The 21,495-nt window shown below is 37.1% G+C and overlaps 1 protein-coding gene across 2 annotated transcripts in view; it reads left to right on the forward strand.

Moving 5' to 3' along the window:
• The first annotated feature begins 13 nt into the window (after positions 1-13).
• The window catches only part of Ac13E (Adenylyl cyclase 13E), a 32,483-nt gene continuing 11,001 nt past the window's right edge, over positions 14-21,495 (forward strand). The window contains exons 1-13 of one of the 2 annotated variants that reach the window (XM_019044630.2): positions 14-108; positions 1,782-2,166; positions 2,529-3,093; positions 3,788-3,934; positions 4,471-4,699; positions 5,907-6,161; positions 8,534-9,127; positions 10,034-10,128; positions 11,690-11,818; positions 14,320-14,395; positions 16,402-16,514; positions 18,331-18,549; positions 19,577-20,682. In XM_019044630.2, coding sequence (XP_018900175.2) covers positions 1,835-2,166; positions 2,529-3,093; positions 3,788-3,934; positions 4,471-4,699; positions 5,907-6,161; positions 8,534-9,127; positions 10,034-10,128; positions 11,690-11,818; positions 14,320-14,395; positions 16,402-16,514; positions 18,331-18,549; positions 19,577-20,682 — 3,860 coding nt within the window. In that variant the 5' untranslated portion in view covers positions 14-108; positions 1,782-1,834. Of the gene's footprint in view, positions 543-1,781; positions 2,167-2,528; positions 3,094-3,787; positions 3,935-4,470; positions 4,700-5,906; positions 6,162-8,533; positions 9,128-10,033; positions 10,129-11,689; positions 11,819-14,319; positions 14,396-16,401; positions 16,515-18,330; positions 18,550-19,576; positions 20,683-21,495 lie in introns of both variants that reach the window. The other variant, XM_019044629.2, reaches the window with a different exon arrangement.

Genomic DNA, 21,495 nt, shown 5'->3' on the forward strand with positions numbered 1-21,495 from the left:
GGGGTGGGGGGAGGACAAAAATTCCAAATTCCTATTCCAAGATTTAGGTTATGTTTTGTTGATTTCTTGCTTTCTCTCTCTCGTGAATGATAATGTTAATGTATTCTAGTATGTGTTCACATTTCATGTTGTCTCTTCTGTTTCTTCCTTTTACTGAATTTTCTCAACCTTCCTCCACTTTTCATACTTTCTAAGTTTTAATCATTGAGTTTAAAAACCACATGTGTGCATATTTCGTTATTTTCTCTTTGATTTCTGGAATGAGTTTTTTTTATCTCTACTAGAGGATCCATGACCTTAATTTTCTTAAAGTATTTCTGAGTTCCTGACGCTAAGAACAATTCAGTAATGTAATCTTAATCTAGATAATTTACTTTGTGTCATCAACTTTGTGCAGTTAGTAATTTTTTGTTTGGAGGAGCTTTAGAGAAGGGGATATTATAGGAGTCTTAGTCTCCTGTCCCTCATTTGCAAACTGTCGCACCATGGCATTCTTATTCTGTTTACGCACTTTCAACATTTTATGAAATTCCACCAAACAGGTGAAATACTCGTTCATTGTTTGATCTTGTTTCTATTATTTTCACTCCACCTCAGTAGTAATTTTTCAAGTTTCTCTTTTCTACTTTTGCTAACCAGGTGTCTCGATGTTTAGATTCCTGGTGGATTCATAAAAGATATTTTAAAAGCACACATTTTTACGTCTCCATCCTAATTAAGAGAACCAGACCTCTCTTTAAGAATATTTTCTGATTTCTCAAATTATATTCACTTTTTAGTCTGACTTGAAATACTTAAGTATATTGTCCACTGATCTTGTAGGTATACTAAATTTCATAGTTCAGGGTTTTAACTTGCAAGTTTTCCATTTTACTTGCATTCTCCTTCAATTCTTTATAGTAATCGCTGTACAGTGGTAATATTACAGTGAATTTACCAATGGTTTTTGCTGATAGGTGTTTCTTGCCGTTAGATTTTTATGAGGTTCATGAAAAATATTTTAAGAGCACTCTTTTACATAGGTACCTCCTTGAACCTTCCTACTCACAATTTGAATGTAGAATTGAACTATATTGACCAAAGAAATAATTTCAATTTCAGTTTTATTGTGTATCACCTTGAAAAAACAATTTTCTGTTACCTCATCCTCAATTTTTTTAAGATCCTAATGCCCTCCTTCCCTTTTCTTTTGAAAGATTTCAGGTGCATGTTGTAAAAACTCTTTTGTCTCAAACTCTTTTTGTTCTATTCTGACTCCTTTTATTGGTGATTATTGTCAATCGCTGAAACTCATTTTTATTCATTATGAAATATTTCTATGCAGGCTGTCCCAAAAGTACTGCAACAGTTCTTTGTATGAGCGTATGGTAACATATGACATAGGGTTTGTACGGTCATAAAGATCACTTTATTACTTAGTTGAAAATGAAATCTAGTTGAACTCATTCAATTGAAAATTTGTAAAGTTATGGCTTTTTTCATACTCTTGTTGGGCAGTACCTTTTAGGATCTTAGAACACTCTGTATCCGACAAAAAAAAGTCAACAAGCACCTGTTTTATCAAATGCATGTTACTATTATATGAGTTAGAGGATGGTAAAAGGTATCAAACTAGTCTTTTAAAATCTTTAACCTGTGCTGCAGAGTAACAATGTGTAGGGATGTCTGAAAGAACTAGAAAATATGTAAATCAGGACTCGCTTTTTTGTTGTCGATGTTGTCTTTTTTATTTTTTTTGGGGGCTTCATTCCATTACTCATTCGGTTTTCTTTTATTTTTAGCTTTTCAAGAGTTTTAAATTCAGTCTCACCTTGAACAGAGCAGTTATGAAGGAATGTCTTCAAGAAATCCCACCCGAAAAACAAGAGAACGTCTCAAAAGTCTACATGAAACATGGGTCAGTTTTTCACCGAAGAATCAAAATGTGGAGATCTGGACAGATGAGCAGGCTGATCTGTCTGAGGGAGAGGTTCCTGTTTCCATGGCGCCGTACATCCAAGCTTACCTAGCATACAACACTCGCATTCATTGTTGCGGTTTGTTCCTGTTTCCGGCTCCTTTTGAAAGAGCCTCCTCGTCCTCATGGCTGAACCCTAAATTTGATTCTGAAGTGCTCGAGGAACAGTATAGGAGGAGTGCCTTACCCCAGATCAAACTACGTTTTCGGTGAGCAAAACATGTTCAAATTTTATAAATATGATCATCCTAGAGAAAAGAAACCCTAGTGCACTCAAACAAGTACCAAACGGGTACAAACTTGCTTGCAGCAGCTACTTACCTTTAAATTTTGCAAAGTATTCATTTGTGAAAGAATACGTGCAGCAAAATGCAGTTTTTAGCATGTCAGTTTAATCACTTAATCAGTTCGGTGTAACTGCCCGGACTAGGAGTTCTGTAGTTCTTCAATCTCTTTTTAAAAATCATTTGCTAATTTTTAATGAAAGTGGGCATAGGATGATGAAACCTGTCGTACCTATAAACATGGATTTCCTAATTTTTTTTTTTTTTTTGTTTCCTGTATGTTTCAGTTATGCTTTGATGTATATAATTGCAGTCTTGCTATCATGGAGCCTATACTTGTTCTTCATTGTTGAGCATAGAAGCTCCACCGTGCTCTTCATCTCGGCTTTTATCGGGTTTGCTATTGCGACATGTTTTACTTTGGTATTAACCAGAGCCAAGTATTATCACCGCTTCAAGTCTCAGCTGTACCATGCCACCTCAATCCTGATGTTTCTGCTGGTCTGCCTCTCATTGCTCATGGTCTCACAATCTGTAGCCTCACCCATCGGTCAGCTTTGCCTTTGTTTGGAAATTCTGATGATAATTTACACCGTCATTCCGTTCCCGCTGTACTTATGCTTCGGGTTTGGGGCTATGTACTCTGCAGCCTTTGAGTATTTGCTCCAGAACGATTTGAGTGGTCTCCCGGTGCGCATCTTGTCACACATCTGCATTCATCTAATTGGAATCCATATCTTAATCATGACAAATGTTAGAATGCGCGGCACGTTCATGAAAGTTGGACAGTCACTCCTCGTCCGAAAACAGCTAGAAATGGAGAAACAGCTGAAGGAGAAAATGATCCATTCCGTAAGTTCATTGATCTTTTTGCTTGCCTCCCTGTATTATTTGATCTCTCCTCTTGCCTCGGTGTGAATTGGTTTTCAGGAAAGTGTAATTATAAGAGACCTGCTCTTTTTATTATTTTGTTTTTAAAGAAAAAATGAAAAGAATGAAATATAATCAAACCATAATACCGAAAAAAGAAGAAGAAAATTACGAACATGAAATCAACTGGAAGCTGAAAATATGTTATTTAGATGTGGGAACAACATGATAATGAAAGTGAAGTTTTGATTCTACCTCGCCCCTCTCCCCTTTTAATCCTGATCATAGTGTCATGAACAGGTATAGTTCCACTATGTCCCTACATATTTGTCCCCACGATGCAAGGGAAATATCCAAAATAGGTTGAACATTGGTGAACGCATTGAACATTTCTGAAATTTGAATCAAGAATGTTTTTACCCTGTAAATTGCACATGGTAACTCTCTGATTGTTGTTAGATTGCTTGTGTCAGCTTTCAACCAGTAAAAAAGTTCTTGAATGCTGGCTTTGTGAGCTCAAAAAAAGGTCATAGGAACTTCTCTATATCGGCCTTGTGACTCCAGTGTAGGACACAAAGTGTTAAAAATTGGGCACCAGAACAAAGTATGAAAAAATTCTCCCAGATACCTGGCATCCTTCTAGATGTATTATCTTGATTATTTTCATCATTTACAGGTAATGCCACCGAAAGTTGCAGAGTGGCTCATGTCAAATGAAGCATGCGGAGGTGGAACTTTAAGCACTGAAGATGCACGTGGATCTTTAAGTCAAACCAACGATATCAGATCTATTTTTCGTCCATTTATAATGAATCGAATGGAGGTGAGGCGCCTTCTGTATGATTTAACTAGAGCTCTGAGGAAAAATTAGGTGACTTTTGTTTTGTGGCAATGAAGGTTGCAAAGTTGCATCTTACTTGCAGTTTTGAGCCATGAACACGGCAGATTAAACTTTGAGTAGCTTGTTCCACTAAACACCTTTTTTTTGAGGTGCGAACTTTAAGGTATCATGACTCTGGTTTAGTTTGAAATTTTTGGTATTTTTCTGTGCTGAAATGTTTATACAACACTCCTTAAAGTATTAAGCCCATCTTTGAATTTTGAGTTTTCTTTGAATTGAAGCCTCTTTTTCAGTGGATAGTCATGGTTCAATTTTTTAATTAATTTAATTATTTTTCTAAGATGATATGTTTCTAAATTCCTCAAGTTTTCTGACCCCTATTTTTAAACATGTAGGCTCTGTGGTTTTTAGGAGCAATCCAGTTTCTTCATATTTTTGAGGGCTAGTGACGGGTTTTATTGTGAAATTTGACTTGAAAAATCTGTTAATTACCACGCCTGTTTATCTTTTCTGTTTAGAATGTGAGCATTTTATTTGCGGACATAGTTGGTTTTACACAAATGAGCTCAACAAAAACTGCAGAACAGCTCGTATCTATTTTGAACAATTTATTTGAACGCTTTGATGAGATATGTGAGATTAGTGGCTGTGAAAAGATTTCAACCCTAGGTGATTGTTACTACTGCGTATCAGGTTGTCCAGAACCCCGGCCAGATCATGCCTCTTGCTGCATTGAAATGGGCCTCGGTAAGTTAATCATGGTGAAATGTCAGAAAATGAGATGTCAAGTTGTTGGAAGAGCATTGTGATTTGTGCTCCCATATTTACTTTTTGCTCTAATCTATCATTTGAAGAAAAATTCTCTCAAAAATGTGATGTGCAGTCGATGAATATAGAATCAAAGGCCAATGATTAGGCCTAGTTGTTTAAATTATGTAGGTAGCAGAGTATAAGTAAAATTGAAGTCCTGGTGGACGCAGATGAGTAGGTTATTCGGTTTAATATGCAGACATCACGGGAACATAGGCCTAGAGACCAACTTGGAGAACACAAAAAAAGCTAATTTCTCTGTTTCCGTTCAGTTTTAAAATTTTTCTTGTGCTCATTGCTTTTTTGTGAAATTTTGATGAAAAAATATTCATTGTTGTGCTGATTTCTTCATTCTATCTGTCAAGTTTACCTCTGTTTGCTAGCAGAAGAATTTTTCCAATTTGTCTTCTATGAAATAAACCGCAAACCAATCACAGCTTGATGCATGTTTCGTTCAGACAGAGTGTTGGTACCTAATTTTGCTAACATACCTACGTTAAATTCCAGTAAAAAACTGATATCCTCCCTATATAGAGAAAATTTTTATCTTAGCTCAGCTTCCTGTTTTGTCCTCTTCCAAGCTTGAAGAGGTCATGTAAATCAGTCCAAAGTTTGGGCATGTGGTCGTGGTGCAAGCAATCGGATGGCTCCCTCATCAGATAACCTAACTGCATACTCAAATTTCAGGCTTGTTTACACAGCTTCTCTGAGCTTGGAGGCAGAAAAATGAAGAGGCTGCGCTGCATTGATGGTGGGTCCAATCAGACCCGACAGGCATCTGCAAAGACCTACTTGATTGATTGCGATTAGTGCCGTTTCAAACAACATAATTCTCTTTGTGCTCTAATGAACTTTTCTGCTCTATAATGGGAATATCAGTTTTTCTCTGAAAGTTATCACATGTTGGCAAAATTGCTAACACTGTGAAATGAAATGCATAGACTTTGATCTCTTAAATAAAGCTGTGCAAATAAATTTAGATTGTCTCACATAAACCCCCAGATTTTTAAAGGCTGTGTAAAAAAATTCATACTAGCACTAAAAACCAATAAGTAAGATAAAAAAAGATAAAAATAAAAATAAAACAATTGTTGGACCTGCCGTATTTTTTTTTCAAAGTTTTATTTTCTTTTTTACTTTATAGGAATGATTGTAAGCATCAATGAATTTGTTGAAAAGAGTGGTGAGAAAGTGAACATGAGAGTTGGTGTGCACACTGGTTCAGTTCTTTGCGGCATTGTAGGTACGAAACGGTTTAAGTTTGATGTCTGGTCTAATGATGTTTCCTTTGCTAACAAAATGGAGACAACCGGAGAGCCGGGGCGGGTGCATTTATCTCAACAGACAAGGGATTTTTTAGAAGATCAATACACTTTTCAGCTTGGATCTATAATTGATGGTGAGAATAATTAACTTTATATTGCCTATTTTATCTGTGTTTTACATTCATCGCATGTTGAAAATATCATGACACTACTCAATTTGATCGAGCATAATGGGAAAATGCTTAATGAATAATTTTCTCTTATTTATGGGGATTCAAGGCAAGAAAGTTTTTAACTCCTTAATTTAATGAAGTGGATTTGTAATTTCCGTTACAGGCCAGAACTACGGTGCAGAGTCATTAGTGTTGAGAATTGGTTCTCCTGTTTCTGATTTTCAATCATTCTCTTGGCAGATGGTGTTATTTTTCAGTACATGCTTCGTTAGTGTGTCTATTGTAACAATATTTTACCCATTTTTTTTTGCTCTGCTACAATAATTCAATTTTCATGCACAAATGAATCTTGCATCATCTCATTCTCTGATAATTTTTGATTCTTTTGCTAGGTAATTGTGATTTTAAAAGTTGCAAACAATCAAAATGACAGCTCTTGAACCCTTCTCACCCCCATTATATCTCTGCGCCATTCCTTTTGTGCTTGTTTTTTAACTCTTGAATACATCAGATGATTTGATTCTGTCACTTAAAGTCGACATTTAAGTGCAAAAGAAAATTGGTGAAAACTAGCCACCAGCGACGTAGTGGACTTAAATTACATAGTTAAAAACCTCCAATAGTTATTTCATGTCCTTATAGAGTGCAGTTCTTCAAATTATCCCTTTACGAGTGGAACTGGTAAACCTATTGAAATATTATCCTGATAATCTTATCTATAGGTGCCACTCCAAAAACCATGTTTAAACCTATTGTTTCAACTTTGAGCCAACATTTGAGTGCAAAGAGTTAATAAAAAGGAAAAGTCTCTAAATACTTGAGGAAATTTTTTTCTCCGTTTTTGGAATTTACTGGCTTTATAAGTTATGATAAGTACTTTGTCAATAGGAAGAACTAGGGGGCTACGCCCCCTGGCCGCTACGCGGCCCAACCCCCTGAAGGCGCTCCGCGCCATCAATGGGCCGCTTCGCGGCCCTATTTTTACCCTCCTATCAGTGTTAGTTTTACTTTTCCCCTTAAAAATTACGATATGAGGTATACTTTAATTTTAAACTTTACTTAAAATTACTTTAAAATTAAAAGGACGCGTTGTGGAATGACTGCTTGATGAAATATTGCAGTAAAACAATGAACAATGATAGTCAGGTAAGAGTTATGATCTCATGAGTCGGGGATCGAACCCACATCGAGGGCATGTGGACGCATTCGACGTCTTAGACGACTTGGCCACCGCTCAGCATGAGATAGTTCACGCGAATCTTGTGTAGATAAGTGTAGAGCTGATGCGCAGGCTACACAGCTACTGCGGAACCTCCTCGACCACTGCGCATCCTCCCGCGCATAGCGGTAGCAGTCTCGGAGCATTCTGAAAATTCACTCACTTTTATAACGTGATTGTAAAAAAACCTGGGTCCTATTTCCAAAATCTGAAGAGAGCGGGCTCATCTAGGGCCAATTACCCGTCGATTACCGCAAAAAACTTGGAAATCGGCCCGGTAGAACGCTCAAACGAACTATGACAAAAAGTATAAATTTACATTGTTTAAATGGGAGAATTCGCAACTTTACCACTTAATATAAAAAAACCTGGGCCATATTTTGAAAATCTGAAAAGAGTTGGCTTATCTATAGACAATTGCCCGTCGATAGCCGCAAAAATTATAAAAATCGGCTTGGTAGAACGCTGGAACTAAGCGTTACCAGTTTCGCAAAATTAGGAGGGCTCGGAGCTTATAGTATAGATAGCATCAGTACCTACATGTTCTTAAAGTTCAGAATTTTTGAGAGACAAACTTGGGTGGTTGTTACACCTGTTGTTCTACCAGCTATTAGCTCACTCTCAGATGAATTTAAAGTGTCTTGTTCGTCCATCTACTCAGCCCACAGATTTAAGACAAGCTATTCTGTTTCTTATTGCAAATACCTTTAAAAGCTTCAAAAAAATTCCTTGAACAGCCTTTACCTGTTTTTGTTTTCTTGTATGCTTTGTTTTTTTGCTGTTACTTTGCAGAAAATTATTTAAGCAGATGCTGTATCGAATCCTTGTGTACCAGGCACATTGATTAAATTAAAATAATTTTTATGCTCTTCGATTTCAATTCATCGAGTATTTTTGAAATTGGAACAATTTAAAAAAAAAACAAAAGCGATTTTGTGTATTAGGAACAATTCGTCTTCCTCCAAAGAAGTTACCAAGCTTCCCTCCATCATTTTCCCTCTGAAAATCGGTACATTTCAAATCTAAAGCAAATATTTGTACTTTCACCAGTATTTGCTTCAGGGACATTACTGTTTTGAGTCATTAAAACAGACTTTTTTTCTGTATTTTTCAGGTATCCAAACCTATTTTATCTTAGAAAAGAAAGGAGTCGTAACGCAAGAGTTGCCTCGCAGTGAGGTTGAGTCACCAGAGGCCTCCTCTAGTCAAAAATGCATCTCCTTTTCCCCTACTGATCACCACTCCTTCGAGACTCCCCTGCTTTCTGTCTCCTGCGACAGTCTCCCAGTCCCCAAAACCATAGTTCCTGCCTCAACTTATATCCTTTCTAAGCATTTGTCTTTCAAAAACATCGGTACTGCCGAGACATGTAGTGAACTTAAAAATATACACGCACATACCAACACACGCCCATCATTTAAACAAGAAGAGTCCACCATCCAGCAGTCTCAGCACCCAGTGCTTTTTTCATCACAAAATAATTTGTCCGTTTGTAATACTCACATTCCTAGCAAAAAAGTGCAAGTTTCAACTTTGCAGTGGATTAAAGCCACCTCCGTTCCTAATAATCTTCATAAAAGAACAAACCTGAACAGTTGCATGTGTGGCTCTAGCGACCATTTTGCCGATAACCCGAAGCAACTTCCTGTCCTCTTTGGAGGATCATCAAATCGTTGGCAATATTGCAAACTAAAACTTGGAGCTCCAGGTTAGTTGTTGTTTCCTTCCAATAAATGTAATGGAGAATCACTCCGAAAGACTATTTGAATGGATCAGAATACAAGTACATATTAAAATGCATCTTTTCTCCATTCATTTAGAAAACAGACCCAAAAGTTGAAACTGTAATGGAAGAGCCAATTTAACATGTAAAACAGTCCTCTTCTGTATTTCACTAAATAGAAGGTTATCTAGCTTAGTGTCTCAATTATAACCTACATTTTAGGATTTTTTTTAAGCTTCAGAGTTGAGGAAGAACCAGCAGAATCATCAATGTTTTTTGCTAAATTTTACAATAGATTAGGAGGTTAATTTTACATTAGATTAGGAGGTTACGTACTTGAACAAATCCATGCTGCTTGCAAGAACTCTATTAACAGTTTGTAATATGATTCTGAAACATTATTATAAATTTATTGACTTTTATCAGTTTGCACCAATAAGACAAATTTAGTAACTTTTTTTAAGAATCAGATTGAATACGACTAGGTTGCATCTGTCCTAGCATTGGGACACGAAGGTGCAATTTTGAAGAATTGTGAACAGCTAGTGTGCCATGTGCCGAGGTTTGCATGGCTCTAGATATTATTGTGTTCAATATTAACAGAAATATGTTTCAAAAGATGGAAAGGATATCATCAGCTGAGGTAACAAAAGACATTGGTATCCAACACACTATTGTGTGGGATAACATCTTTATTATAATATATTATCCAAAGGGGGGTATCTCCGTTTATATGTACTAAATGCAGGAAATTTTTGTTCGGGTAAATATTTTACTTCCTTTATGTTTTTCAAGATTCAGGTATCGGAATAGGATCATACTAAATTTATAGGAACAATTTGAATCATGGAAAAACTTCCTATTTTATGTTTCGTATGTCCTCTGTTTTAGGTGACAAAGTTGAGGGGGGACTGCAATTGTCATTAACTGATAGCAATGATGAGAAGAATGAAAATATATCAGAATTGGTCACCAGAAAAGACTTAGTAAGATTATTCTCTACTTTTTTTGGTTATTTTTTACTTTTACAAGGAATGAAAAGGTAGGTGCAAGAAGACCCTCACCTGGAAAATTACTCATTGAGAGAATGGCTCCTTAAGTTATCACCTTATGTTGAATCATAATAAAATCTTAGCGTAAAAACTCATGGTCACAAAAATGCGCACTAATTATGGTGCCTTCACAGTAGGCTGGCTGGAAAAACAATGTTTTCTTGGAATTGTTTGCGGTTATTGGATAATTTTTTATGGTATAGGTGTGAAACATTCATCCAAATCGCATCAAATTATTTTAATTTTCTGAGGTTCTAAATTGAGCATTTTCATCTTGGTTCTGTAAAATTTCACCATTTTTTTGTCAATTTTACCCGGTGATTTTTCTTGAACAGAATATTTGCTTATTGACAAGTGAAAGTACTTTAATTGAACACAAATGGAAGCTCTTCTCCGAAATTGAGTTTAATCATCTTCGAGCACTTTTTGAGGTTCCGAAATGAAATTTAAGAATTCCATTTCCTGAAAATTGCAAGCTCTCAGAAAATGTTGATTTTTTATCTGTTTTATTACAAAAAAAAAAGTGGCTAGTGTTCAACTTATTTCTGAGGATGTGTCTTAAGCTCAAAGAATAATTTTGTTTTCCTAAGATTATTCTGAAATTCCATTATCGACTTGCGCTAAAAGCGCTTTTCCACAATGAAATAAAAAAAAAAAGAAAGAAAGAAAGGAAAAAGCGCTTTTCCGGACAGACAGGTGCCATAAGATATGTATGCTTGCGGCTAAAAATCAGAAAATTCATTTTGGGGCTCAACTTTTAGCATAATTTTACATGGTCAGAATAGTTTTCTGCAAAAAATTTTCCTGAAAACTCTTTTTTATACTTTAATGTACTTAGCCACTTTCGCCATTGTAATGAAATGCACTCATGACTAATCGCAGTTTTCTCTGACGGAACCGTATTTTTTTAGGACTCTCTCTGACTCTCTTGAATTTTTTCAAAATTATGTGAACGTGAAAGAAGGCCCTTTTTATCGTCTATCTGTAAATTTCTGGAATTTTTCCAGATTTTTGGAGAATGACATAGGCGATGGAGAGTGATTATTTCAGGCTTCTCTGAAGTTCTCCCGCATTTTCTTGGAGTGACACTTAAGTAAAAGGAGTCCATCCTGACATTCTCTCTAGAACTCTCTAATATTTTCTTGGTCTCTTTGGGAGTGCTACAAAGCAAAGAAAGCAATTTTTTTTTAGAACTCTCCTGAACTCTTGCAAATTTTCTTCCACAGCAAGTAAAATGAATGTAGTTTGCACCACAATCCCTCGCAGGGCGTCTAAGAGAAGCCCCCTTTTTAGCCGTTCTGGGTGTATACAGTGCGCTCGGGAGGCTAGTGAGGTATAGAGACTGATACAACTTAAAAAACGCATGGCTATGTACACTTCTTCAAGCTCAAGTTTTCTACAGTTGAAATGTGCCAATAGATGACATCCCTATCTATCTATTTTGATCTATCATTTTTGCCCTGTAATTTAACAGTCTGACCTAAATTTTTTTCAGTCAGGTGATAACAGTAGAGTGGAAACATCGCCAAGAATGGATGACCAACTAAGCATGTGCCAATCATCAAATAGCCGTAAAGATTCTGGAATCAGAAGTAACAGTCGTAGAAGTAGCATTTTACAACATGTAAGTACTTAATGTGGTAAATAAATACTACCTGAATCCTTAGAAAACAGAGTTGATATTATTCTATGGATCATTAGACTGTGTGATACATTAAGCACCGTAGCACAAGTTTTTTTATGGAAATTTCAGGTAGAACAAAGTGTACCCAACATAAATGTCAAAATTCATCTCATTGGTGAGACATTATTGTTCTCTGGTTTTGCCAGTTTGAATCTTCTGCTTGCCAACCAACCAAAGTCTACTTGTCATACAACCACACTACTAATTATAAAATCAATTTTAGTACGTTTAGATTTTAAGTAAAATTCTCATCATGTTGAATTTCGTGTGGAACCAAACTCTAGTCATTTGCTGTACAAATAAGTGTTTTTTAATGGCTGAGTCAGCCTGTGTTGAGATTAGTTTTTCAGCAACCTGCAAGTCTGAATCTACCCAGATAACAATTTCAACGTTGACAACAACGTAGAATTCCACGTTTCTCGTGAAACCTTCCACGTGGAAAGCATCGTGCACCGGAACGTGTAATTCTACGTGGATGTCCATGTATTAAGTACCGTTTCCGGAACGTTCCCGTGTAAACGTTGTCAGCAACAACGTTTACAGGAATGTTTCAGTGTCCACGTGGCAGGAACATTGCAGTGTCTACATTGCAGGGACGTGGCAGTGACTACATTGCACGAACGTGCAGTAACATTAGAATCCATTTTATTTGCAAAACATAGTGTGGCATTCATTTTTGGGCTTTTCACAGTTTGTGCGTCTCTTTCCCTCCTAACGTGTTTATGATTATTAGAAAATTTTGTTAGTTATCTACTTATTTGCGATAAATGACGATTAATTAAAATACCATCATTCACTTCACAGGCACGACTTTCATTTAGTTAGGTGTACGTACTAGAGGAGGAATAAGCACTTTCAGTTTTAGAGTAGAACATCAGGTCTACAGGTTAAAATTGTGGACATTGACTTGAGAATATAGAATTAGAAACAGACAAGTATGTGCAAACCAGATGATTAACAAACTTTTATGTATGTAAAACACGGAGGTATAAGTATCACTTCAAGCACAACATTAAACTGCGAAAATCACTTGGTATGCCAATATCAAGATAACAATGGTGGACACTCTCGAACAGTTGCAACCCTTCCTGATCAGACTGATTCCAGGAACTTGGTTGGTGCCGACATGGGCTGCTCATGCGCTGTAGACTTTTTGAGTAATCTGCGCCGCGAAATGCAGCGCCACCTATTGGGCGCACCTGGCCTGTGTCCTGCCTGTGCTGCCTTTTCTAGTACAACGTGTTTTGGACTATGTTGAATTCTACGTCTCGGAAACGTAGGCAGCGAAACGGCGAAAGTGCGATTTTAACTTTTTAGGTTAGGTTTACAGAGCAACGTTCCTTTCCACGCTCCTGTTACATCGCCAGTGAGACGTCTTCGGAGCAACCCATGTTGATTACAATGTAGAAATTGTATACGTTCCCGGAATGTTTCAAGGTCTACGTTGATTTCCACGTTGCTGAAACGTTCGATGTTATCTGGATACTGATTCTAATATCATTTAAATTAAATTAAATAACAATTTTAATACAATTCAATTTAATTCAATTGAAACTTCTTAATTCCAGGCTCAGTTTGGACTTTTTTACATGTTTTAAGTGCTCTACATGAAATTTCAGGAGGAAGCATATTTTGTCGTACCCTTACCCTTTCTCGTTGTGCCACAAGCACTTCATACAAAAAAGTTTGCAAACCTTGTTTCATCAGAGATGAGCATAGCCTCATTGCCTCAATACCTAGTGCATTGCCTTAAACGTTGCCCAAGGGCGGTTCATGCGAAATGCATCAGATGCACTCTCACTTGGTTCCAGTTTCAATCCGTTAACATTGCAAACTTGGGCAGTACATTTTCCGTCCAGGGGTGCAGAATCTTCCAAGCCTCCACATTTTTATGCATCCGCCAGCTGGCTTTACACATTTTTCCCATCAGTTTACCACAAAATTTCCCCCCAACCTGAAAAAGATGACGTTTTTCTTCTGTTTTCCCTTGTTTTACGACTTTTAGCCCCTCAAAATGTTCCCTCTCTCCACATTTCTGGGGCTTCTCCACATTTTTAGGGCTTTTCCACATTTTCACACGCCTGCCAGAGCGCGCGATGGGACACTTTCAGGACCCCTTGTTCCATCCCTTCAAAATTTATCAGAGAGGGCAACAATGCCCATTTATCTGTTGGTTTTTAAATGCAACTTGTCTTTAAAATTATTTTTCCTCAAAAAATTTGCAATTTGCTAAATTTTTGGTGTTTTAAATTGCAGGGTCATAACTTTCCCTTTACTTCTTCCTCTCCTAATAACGCATCTGCATTCTTCAAAGTGTTCCTTGTCCTCTGATTTCATTAAAATGTAAACGTAAATATGAAGCATTTTCATGAAAATGGCTCTACATTTTTACTATTAATGAAGAGTTGCATGGATGAAACTAATTCCTTAATATTTTCCAGATATTCGCAACTCCGTCCAGTGAGTGCCAACGAGTTAGCGGTTATTACACTTCAAGTCAGTCCTCTTTGAACCTTGGTAATGTTTTACCTTTCATCTTGTTTATTTTAAGAAAAACTCTATTGGTTAAGAATTCTGTCCGTAGTTATGGGCCTCCCTCATAATTCGTGCACAAATAAGCAGATTCTTCCTCCATTCAAACAAACAAGCAAGAAAAAAAAGAAAAAAAAAGTATTTAATATTTTCCAATTTCTCTATCTAATTTCAAATGCTCCTATGCGCATTTATGCTAATCGAAAGAAGGTCATAAAAATGGGTTGTATGGAACAGGAACTCATCAGTCTAATGTTAGGAGCGTGACATGGATAAGAGCTTATTTAGAAACCAAAGATATTTTGAAGCCCTCCCATTCAACACTCAGAAAAGATGCAAATCCGTAAAAGTGAGGTCCAATGAGATTTATTATGAAGATTGTAGACTATGGCTGTGGGAAAAAAGCATATTATTCAAGCAGTGTGGAAAACAACAGTGAAAACTGATGAAAATTGTCACAGAATGTGATATGCTTAAAGACCGGATCATACTTACTAAACCATCTGCAATACGTACTTGTATAATGCTTATCAAGTGCAACACTTTCTGGGGGGGGGAGGGAGGTAAAGAGGGATATAGATAAAGGCCGTTTTCGGGCCCACCTTGAATTTCCTCAGCTTTGCAATTTTTCACTTATGAAAGATCTACTTATTGTAGAATGCATCATGATTTGGTCTGTCATGTCACCATGTATGCCTGTCATTATGTCTCTTGATAGAATAAATAAGCTCTGCTAGCTATCAACTGTTTTCAGGATGCAACGCAAGAAAACTTCATATGGGTTCTTTATTTCTAGGGGTCTGCGAAGCGCGAGGTCAGAAAAAGCGAAGCAAAGCAAAAATTTCGCGGTAATTCAAATTTTCGCGCTCTTTTGGAATCAATGCCAAATGCCGATGATTGATGGATGATTCTCCGCGTAAACCGGTTCTTTGCGCATGCGCTTGCGGCCGCTCCGCGTTAAGGCCTCGATAGACGATGAAATTCCCGAAACAATTCCGATCAAAGTAGCATCGAAGTGTTGAGAGTCATTAGTCTTAAACTCATTAATTTGCTTCATTTTAAAATGAAAACTGGGCAGAAATGTTTCCTGTAGCAGGAAATGATGAATGGTGGCACTCTGTTCTGATCTTACTTTGAACAAAAAAGTGCGGCCCGTCAAAATTTGATGGTAGATGGTGACCACCAGTCATCAGCATGTCTACTTTGATCGGAATTGGTTCGTAATTTGATCGTCTATCCGGGGATAGCCCCGGATCCTGATTTGTCGACGATTTCTCCCCATTTTGGACCACCGTGCGACCAAAATTTTTGAAACTGAACACGGTTAAATGCTTGGGGGCCCAATAAGAACATTTACAGCCCAAACCCATCAAAGGTGTAACTTTTTTGTCCATTTTTCCCGTCTTTTCGCTGTAGAAATGGTGTCCAGAATGATGGCAATTTGGCAACTTTTCCCCCTCATTTCTCAGAAACCGTGCGTATAATCAAGCTAAAATTTTAACCTCGAGTTTTAGGATATCATAAGGTATCGTTTGGGCCTGGTTTTAAAAAAATCCCCGCTGGCCCAAATTGTGCCAAAAAACAGTCGTTTTAGGCGTTGCTCTTAAAAAAAAAAATCCTAGATCTGCTGGCATCTCAATAAAAATTCATTCTTAAAATTTAAGGGAAGAGGAGGAAAATTTGATGAATGCATTGTTCACGTATTTTCCCGTGTTAAATGAAGTTTACCACCGCCGCACGCTGAGTCGCGACTCGCTGGAGTAACCGCAACGAAATTCCGCGGGTTGCATCCAGCGTATTTGAAGGGGTTTTTTTTGTCCAGTTGCTTCGCAAATTGCGAAGGGAAGTGCGAAGCGAAGCGACGCCTTCGCTTTGAAAATCGCCGCTTCGCGGACCCCTATTTATTTCATTAAAAACGCTAATTATATTTTTTGTATGACCACTGATTTGTGTTGTATCACCATCAAAAACCTTTCTCTTATCATTTTCAGGTTACGAGAGATCAGGGAAATTACCTCCACCGGAGGCTGTCAGTGAGCATTTTGGGGTATGTTTTCAACACATTAGGAAGCAGTCAGATTTGCAACTCATCAGATGTGTTCAGGTTAGTTAAAGCAATGATACTAATGCTCTATCTATCGATGTAGGCCTAAGTTAGCTTAGCTGAAAAATAAATAAATTATAACACTTTTTTCCCTGAAGTCTGTTAGCACCTTGAAATTCTGTATGGTCTGAGGAGAATAGGTAATAGTAGTAGGTGAACTTATGAGGGCTCTTCAGAAAGTAAGTTTCCATTTTTTATTTCTTAAGATCAGCCAAAGCCAAAGAAGTTTGAAGCCCTCGCTACAAAGTATTTATAGCTATCTAATGTTAAATTGGTTTTTGTTGTGTAACCAACCAATCGCTTCGAAATCACATCTCTTCAATGAGGATAACCTCTCGTTTCAAAAAGAGAATATTTTATTTTTACCTACTCAAGGATAATTTTTTATAATGTATTGTGTTTCCAAGACACAAAATTCTGAATACATCACAGAATATACATTTTTCTCCATTCCAGCTTTGCCATCTGCACCTGATCTGTACCGTGAGCATTAAGTTTATGTCAATAATGCCATGTATGCTGTAACAGCACAATGGCACAACACTTGTCTCTTGATCTGGGGGTTGTGAATTTTAATCCCTGTGTTTTTTTTTCTAATCTCCCATGCAACTTAGGTTTTAAATTGTTTTTCCTTTTAATATGCATTCGCAAAAATTCCTTTCTAGGGTTCTCCTCTGAAGTATAATAATGAAGCAAATTAAAGTTGTTATTGTGCAAGGGATTAGAAGAAAAGAACGTATATGTACATTTTATGGGGCAAAGATTGCACTCATAGCCTCCTGATTGTCAAGCAAGCTCTTTCACTGGGCCACCACATCGGAAATGGCAGTGAACGTAATCTCAGTGCTCATGGAGTTGGGTGTTTGTCTGGCATTTTCAGACAATTCCCTCAAACAGCCTGAAAAACACTTCTTCTAAGCCTCCTTTTGTAAATTTAAACGGTTCAGTTTTTTTTCCATGCCACTGGAAGCCATGAATTTGCAATGTTATTTGCATTTAATGTAATTTGCATCTAAGAGATCAAAATTTGGATAGCTTTTTCTTAAAACTACGGTTATTGAAGAACAAATGTAAAAAAATCAAGATCTAAATTTGGTCCCTAATTTTTAGTCATTTTTTGTGTCAAAATTTTATAATGATGTTCTTAGATTTTAAATGCTGAGGCCCCTCCCCTTGTGAACGATCATGTTTGTAATGGACCACTAGACAAGGAACGAATTTCAGCATTCTGATACATGTTTCCCAACCAAAATTTCACGGAAAGCACGATGCGCACAACGAAAATTACGGAAATCAACTCCGTACGAAGGTATTTAATAATTCTTGGTGCAAGAATTGAAACCACCCGCTCATAAAAACTCAATGCTCTATGTGATTCACATCGCGCGCTAAACGTTATCATGAATGTCTCTGCGATAAAATAAATCTGGCAAAGTCAATCTTGGCGCTTTGGCTCAGCTATAGCAAATTCCTCATAGTTTGAACAACATGGTGGGAAATGAACATTGCTCGATTGAGAAGTTCGCTGAAACCATTGTAGTGCACGATTTGACTCACGTAGAGCTTTGAGTTCTTGTGAGCGGGCAGTTCAAATTCCTCGTAACCAATGTGGAATAAAAATGTTAATATCTCCGTCAGGAGTTGGTTTCAGTAATTTTCGTTGCGCGAATCGTGTTCTACGTGAAATTCTGGTTAAGAAACATGTATCAGAATGCTTAAATTCGTACCTTGTCTAGTGTTCCATTTCAACAAAGTATGATTTCTTTAGAATTGCTTTGCAAACTATCCTTCATTTGATGGCAACCAATTTTTCCAGGCAAATAGCGCTTCGCGGGGGAGCTATTTTGTGAAACCCCCTCTATCGCCATTCTCCCTTTTTTTCACTGAACGGAGTATGGAACTGGAGTATCGGAAGAAGTCTCACCGAGAACCGGTTGAAAGTCACCAACCATTTGGCGCAGAACCTGTTGCAGAACCACCCACCCTTGCTACTCCTCGATTCAACACCTATTTAGATATTATCATCTCATTATTGGTTAGTGAATTCCATTGATATCAACTTTCACACGTATTAGTACAATCGTTTACCATCAGAAATGAGGCATTGTGTGCCGAAAGGGCACTTTTTAGAAAACCTTGGTTCAAGATACAAGCGATTGAAAGATAGAATGTTGTTCCTATCATAATGTATCGCAATATCAATGTGGTATCCTTCAACAGAAGGGTTAGGTGGCTCAAAAAAGTAAAAACTGGGTACTTGCACATCACAGTTGGCGTATTTCATATTTAACAGAACTTTCAATGCATTTTTCTCACAACGAGGTGCCCAGTTATTGGCCACTTTTTGTGCTGTGTCCTTAATTTTCTCCGTCACTTTACGCCAAAAATTTAACTCGAAACCAGAGAAAATCAAGGACTTTATTTAAACGCAAAAACGTCAGGGGTGACATTTTACTCATGAATGTTGGGCCCAAGAACGTTTGCGGAAGCATATTCACCTTAAAATGACTCGGAGAATTAAAATAACCTTTTAGATGTTCCATGAAATATTTGGAAGCTTTTAGGATGTAATTTTTGTGTTAAATGTTAGAGAAGATTGGGATCAGTCAGATATTAAATGTTTACAAAAACAAAAACAGAGAAAACAAGGAAACATGTGATGTCAAAAAGTGGGAAATGCAAAATCTTTTTCCATTCAACTTTGACCGGCATATTCAATTTTCTTACATTTACTTTAGTTTTTGGTCATTGTCCGAAAATCTCTGCGATCATTTTTGAGTCTACTGAACGTTCTTTTCATGAACATATGTAGCAAGAGTAAACTGTATTTATTTATCTTGTTAGCAGCAGTTTCCTTCATTTTTACTATTTTTATTCTCCTCTGGATTTGAATACTGGTGCTAAAGATACTTGGAAGACATAAAAAACAGGATTTAGTCCTGTATCATTCTTGTTTGCATGCAAATGTAGGCATTGATTCTATTTGTAGAAGTGGAAATAATTATTTGTTATTTGCTGGATGCTTCACTCAGATTTACCTAATTTTTAACTTCCATTTTCAGGTATTTATGGCGGTGTCATGTTCACTATTTCTTTTGTGGGACATATCTGTAGTGTGGCTAGCGGTTTTCATCTTCGCATCAATATCCCAGATTATCACAGTCATTGTCTGTTTACGCTCTATCATTTTAGCCTCCACTGATTGGTTTCTTGACTGGTATTCCTGGCACTTTTGCGGTGCGATTCTTGTGAGCCTCCCTGTCATCTCAGTTCTCGTGAATTTCCCCTCAAATTTCCCTGGAGATTTCACATCGTATTCGATCCAGCATTACTGCTATATTTTCTTCATTAGTCTCATTCATTTCTGCAATTTCACACAGCTGAACTGTTGGATGAAAAGCACCATTGCAACTGTTGCTGCAGTGTGGTTCTTGATCTTAATTGAAACAAAGAGCCCCGCAGCTTTATCTCTCAGCGCTGTAAATCAGTCAATTTTCCTGGATAAAAGCAATTTCTTTGTCGTTTTAGATAAACCTGAAGTTCGGGGAGTTGCTAACATCTCTACATTAACCCAAAGTCACATCTTTGCTGACTCAGGCATCCCAGTTGTAGTGAGAAAAGATTCAAAATCATTCGGTAGTATTAAGAAATCTAAAACAAGTTCCTCTTCTGATTTGAAGCAAGGCTTGGAAGCTCGTTTCAAACGAGCCAAAGATCCAGAGAGTAATGAAGGGCTTAGAATCTTTAATTTCAGTCTTGTTTATTCTAGAGATCGCTCAAATAGTTCGGCAGAAAGTCTCTCAAAAGAATTTAAAGTTGTTCTGTCAAATCGCACCGAGCCCTCTGGCACACAAGAAGCGGCCTCTATGAGGTTCAAAAGAATGAATGCTGTGAAGCAGAATGGTATCAAAGAATTCACTAAGAGTGAAGAAATATTGGAGTTGAGCCAGTTCTACTGCCACGAAATTTACCTAGATATAGCTCTCTTGCTTCTTTTGATCTGGTTCCTAAATCGTGAGTTTGAGATCAGCTATCGCCTAAGTTTCTATGGCAACATAGTTGCGGCAAAGGATAAAGCTCATGTTCAGTCAATGCGGGACCAAGCAGACTGGTTGCTGCATAATATCATTCCACGACATGTTGCAGACCATCTGAAGCACACTGCTCGGTGAGTTAACATTATTTTTTTCAAACAGTTTTAGGGCTGTGGAAATAGTGAATTTCTCTTAACAAAGCGAATAGCGAATAATATTGCCAGTTGATCACAAATACGAAGTGAATAGCGGATAATTTAGGTAAATTATTCACAACTACGAATAGTAAAATGAATAATTTAAAATGATTTTTCTAAGTGCGAAAGCAAATATTACAAAAGTCAACAAATAATTGTGATTAATTTTTTTAAAAAATTTCCAGTTGTTCCTACACCTGCACAGAAAACAATGAAATGCTATGATAGCGGCCTAGTCTGTTAAAAGTATGTCTGAAAATTCCTGGATGCTGGCTTGACCTGCAGTCATGCATGCATTCCCAGGATCTAAAGTTAACTGTGCAGGCAGTCAAGCTAGTACATATTTAAAGATCACCACCAGACACATTTTTAGTATTTTCCTTTTTTTGGTGTCAATGAAAATGTGTTTATGAACATTTTTTTTCTATTTAGTGTCTTTCAATCTTTAATTTGGGCTTATTTCCACTTTCCCTTCTCTCGATACTTCTGCCTGATGTTGCTATTAATTTTTTTTTTTTTTTTTTTATTGGGGAGGTTTGTGATCTCTTGGATAGAAGCCTTGTGTAGGTCCTAGCCACGTCTTGTGAATGCCACTCGTGAATTCGTTATTTTTGACAATGGATTTGAAAATTCATTATTCTTGATGGTGCAAATATTCGAAAATTTGTCATTTGCGACGGCGCAAATATTCGTAAATATTGAATAGTGCGTGAGTCAGCCAAAACGAATATTCGCCGAATAATCGTCGTG

Source organism: Bemisia tabaci, chromosome 2 (assembly GCF_918797505.1).
Source record: "Bemisia tabaci chromosome 2, PGI_BMITA_v3".
Lineage (NCBI taxonomy): Eukaryota > Metazoa > Arthropoda > Insecta > Hemiptera > Aleyrodidae > Bemisia > Bemisia tabaci.